Here is a 2,836-nt window from a genome sequence, read left to right on the forward strand (position 1 = left end):
ACCTGGTCAGCTCTTTATCAGACTGGCTTTCACCTGGTCAGTTCTTTATCAGGTTGTCTTTCACCTGGTCAGCTCTTTATCAGGTTGTCTTTCGACTGGTCAGCTCTTTTGAGACTGGCTTTCACCTGGTCAGCTCTTTATCAGACTGGCTTTCACCTGGTCAGCTCTTTATCATGTTGTTTTTCAATTGGTCAGCTCTTTATCAGGCTGGCTTTCACCTGGTCAGCTCTTTCAGGTCAATGCAGATGAACAGGGGGATATGAGGAAAAGACAGTCTTGGAAGCCATTGAGAAGGAGAAACAACGTGAAAGTGAATCTTAGTATTTTTGTGGCCTATCAGCCCAGGGTAAAATAGTCGCTTAAAGCTAAGCTAACTATTTCACTCTGTAGTCTTTGAAAGTCCTACAAAGCTATGCAAGAGCATAACAGATACTTTGCACTTGCCAAATGGCCATTTAAATACATTGATCAACAAAAACACAGTTTTGCCTGGAACACACAGTCTCAACAGAAGTCAGTGGCTATAATGATTAGAGTATACTGCACAGATCAAAGTTCCTTTACTGACTTGCTTCGTGGCTGGTGAAAACATCTAGGTGCAAAAATCACTAACAGAAAAACAGTGCTTGCTTGGTAAAATGTCACTCTTCATGTGGAGCTAGACTGCAAACCGAGCACCTGACATTTGTGTCTGTTTAGCTTTGTGTTGGGCTTAGTAAATACGGGGGGGACTGCAGGTGGTATACGTAACAAAGAGTCAGGGAAAACCTGGCAGATCATCCTCTTAAGGATCTAACCCTTTTTAAAAATGTTTGCCTAAAATGACATACCCAAATCTAACTGCCTGTAGCTCAGGACCTGAAGCAAGCATATGCATATTCTTGGTACCATTTGAAAGGAAACGCTTTGAAGTTTGTGGAAATGTGAAATTATTGTCGGAGAATATAACACATTAGATTTTTTTGGGACCATTATCTTTGAAATGCATGAGAAAGGCAATAATGTATTATTCCAGCCCAGGCACAATTTAGATTCTGGCCACTAGATGGCACTGCATTTAACCACGACAAGGTGATTGGTAATATGGACACTGTGTCCCCAGTGTTCTTGCAGTGGTGTGGGAGATGACAAATGCCTGCCTCTCCATTTGAGCCTCACCACCAACACCCTACATACACCTGGTGGGATATCATAAGAGCCGGGAGCCACTGCTTAAATGGGAAAAAACTACTGCAATAGTTTCACTATACATTTGTTATTTACATTGCCTACCTAAGGCATTTTATTTCTCCCTAATATATATATAGAGAGAGACCCCCCCCCCAACATCATCGAGAGCCAGTGTCTCATCAGTTCACACACATCTTCCTTTTGGAAACAACAGTGTCCTGGTCACACCGTAGGGGAGTGTCATATACATCACACCTACAGTGCCGACAAATTGAAAACATGTTTATATCAATCTTTGCAAATGCACTGAGAACTAAATGCAGAAATATCTCATTCACATTCGCCCTGAGTCAATACATGTTAGAATCAACTTTTGCAGCAAATAAAGCTGTGAGTATTTCTGTCTGTCTCCGGCAACATCTCTCTGCCGCGAAGAGGTGTGTGGCCCCTATCTCCATGGGTTCAGACTCAGGACAGCCAAAGGAGGGAGGCAAGTGGCGAGGTGGATGCCGGTGCTCCCGCACAAGGTTATCCAGACAGATGGCAATCGAGATGAGAGTCCAAGGAAATATTGTCATCCCGACATGTCAACTCCGAGGAAATATTGTCATCCAGACATGCCAACTCCGAGGAAATATTGTCATCCCGACATGTCAACTCCGAGGAAATATTGTCATCCCAACATCCAACAACGGAGTGCATGCTCATTCCATCTGCTGGGAGCTGCCAAAGTCCAAAAGGTGAGGGCATACTCTGCAGCGGTTTGGGCACCCTGCCGGAGCTGGAAGAGTCGCTCGCCTCTCTCTCTACCCCCTGGAGGATGGTTGAAGACCATCAGAGCCGTGAACCTCGAAATTGGACCAAAACTCCTTCTCTTCTCTCTCCTACACGGCCGTAGCCCACTCCAACGCCCGTCTGGTCAGCAGGGAAATGACGTGGCAACCTTGGACCTCTCATTGGTGGGGGCTCCTGTCTGATATGCGAAATAGAGGGAGCAGTGGAGTAGGAAGCCACGGCATTTAAATTGAGTGCCGTCATATTTCTCCAGAAGGGATAGTCGGGCGTCACTGACCTGGGCGGATGGCTGGGTAGGCTGGGGGACTGGGGGACTGGCTAACTGTCACCACCCATCGTAGGAAGCCCTCTGGTAGGGGAATGGAAAAACCTTGCTGGTGGTGTCAAAGCAGTGGAGAACGCAGAGGACCTCTTCCATGGCCGTCCCCAGTTTCGGCCAGCTGGTCGTTGTGTTGATGGAGTAGATGACTTTGTTCGTTAACCATCTGGAAAAGGATTGAATCTTCTTGCGGCTTCCGTTTTTTTGTTGTGGAGGTGTAATTGTGTAACTTATACGCTGGGAGTCAGGAAACAGGTCCAGAAGAACCTGAATAAAAAACCTGAATAAAGAACCTGAAGCAAATGAACAAGCAAGAGAAGCGTACATAACGTGAGAGAATCATGGAGAAGTAATGGCGAGCAGGTGTGTGCGCAATGGGTTGCCAGGTGTGCACAATATGGGTTGCTAGGTGTGTGCGCAATATGGGTTGCCAGGTGTGCGCAATATGGGTTGCCAGGTGTGCGCCCAATGGGTTGCCAGGTGTGTGCCCAATGGGTTGCCAGGTGTGCACAATATGGGTTGCCAGGACCGGTGGTTTGTAGACCGGTGACT

At 46.7% G+C, this 2,836-nt stretch overlaps 1 protein-coding gene across 1 annotated transcript in view; it reads right to left on the reverse strand.

Annotated features, from left to right (window-relative positions):
* The window catches only part of LOC121841318 (repetitive proline-rich cell wall protein 2-like), a 158,255-nt gene extending 155,872 nt beyond the window's left edge, over positions 1-2,383 (reverse strand). Inside the window, exon 1 of the mRNA XM_042308667.1 lies at positions 2,336-2,383. Within this exon, the coding sequence (XP_042164601.1) occupies positions 2,336-2,383 (48 nt within the window). The remainder of the gene's footprint in view (positions 1-2,335) is intronic.
* Positions 2,384-2,836: the final 453 nt, after the last annotated feature.

This window comes from Oncorhynchus tshawytscha, linkage group LG29 (assembly GCF_018296145.1).
Source record: "Oncorhynchus tshawytscha isolate Ot180627B linkage group LG29, Otsh_v2.0, whole genome shotgun sequence".
NCBI lineage: Eukaryota > Metazoa > Chordata > Actinopteri > Salmoniformes > Salmonidae > Oncorhynchus > Oncorhynchus tshawytscha.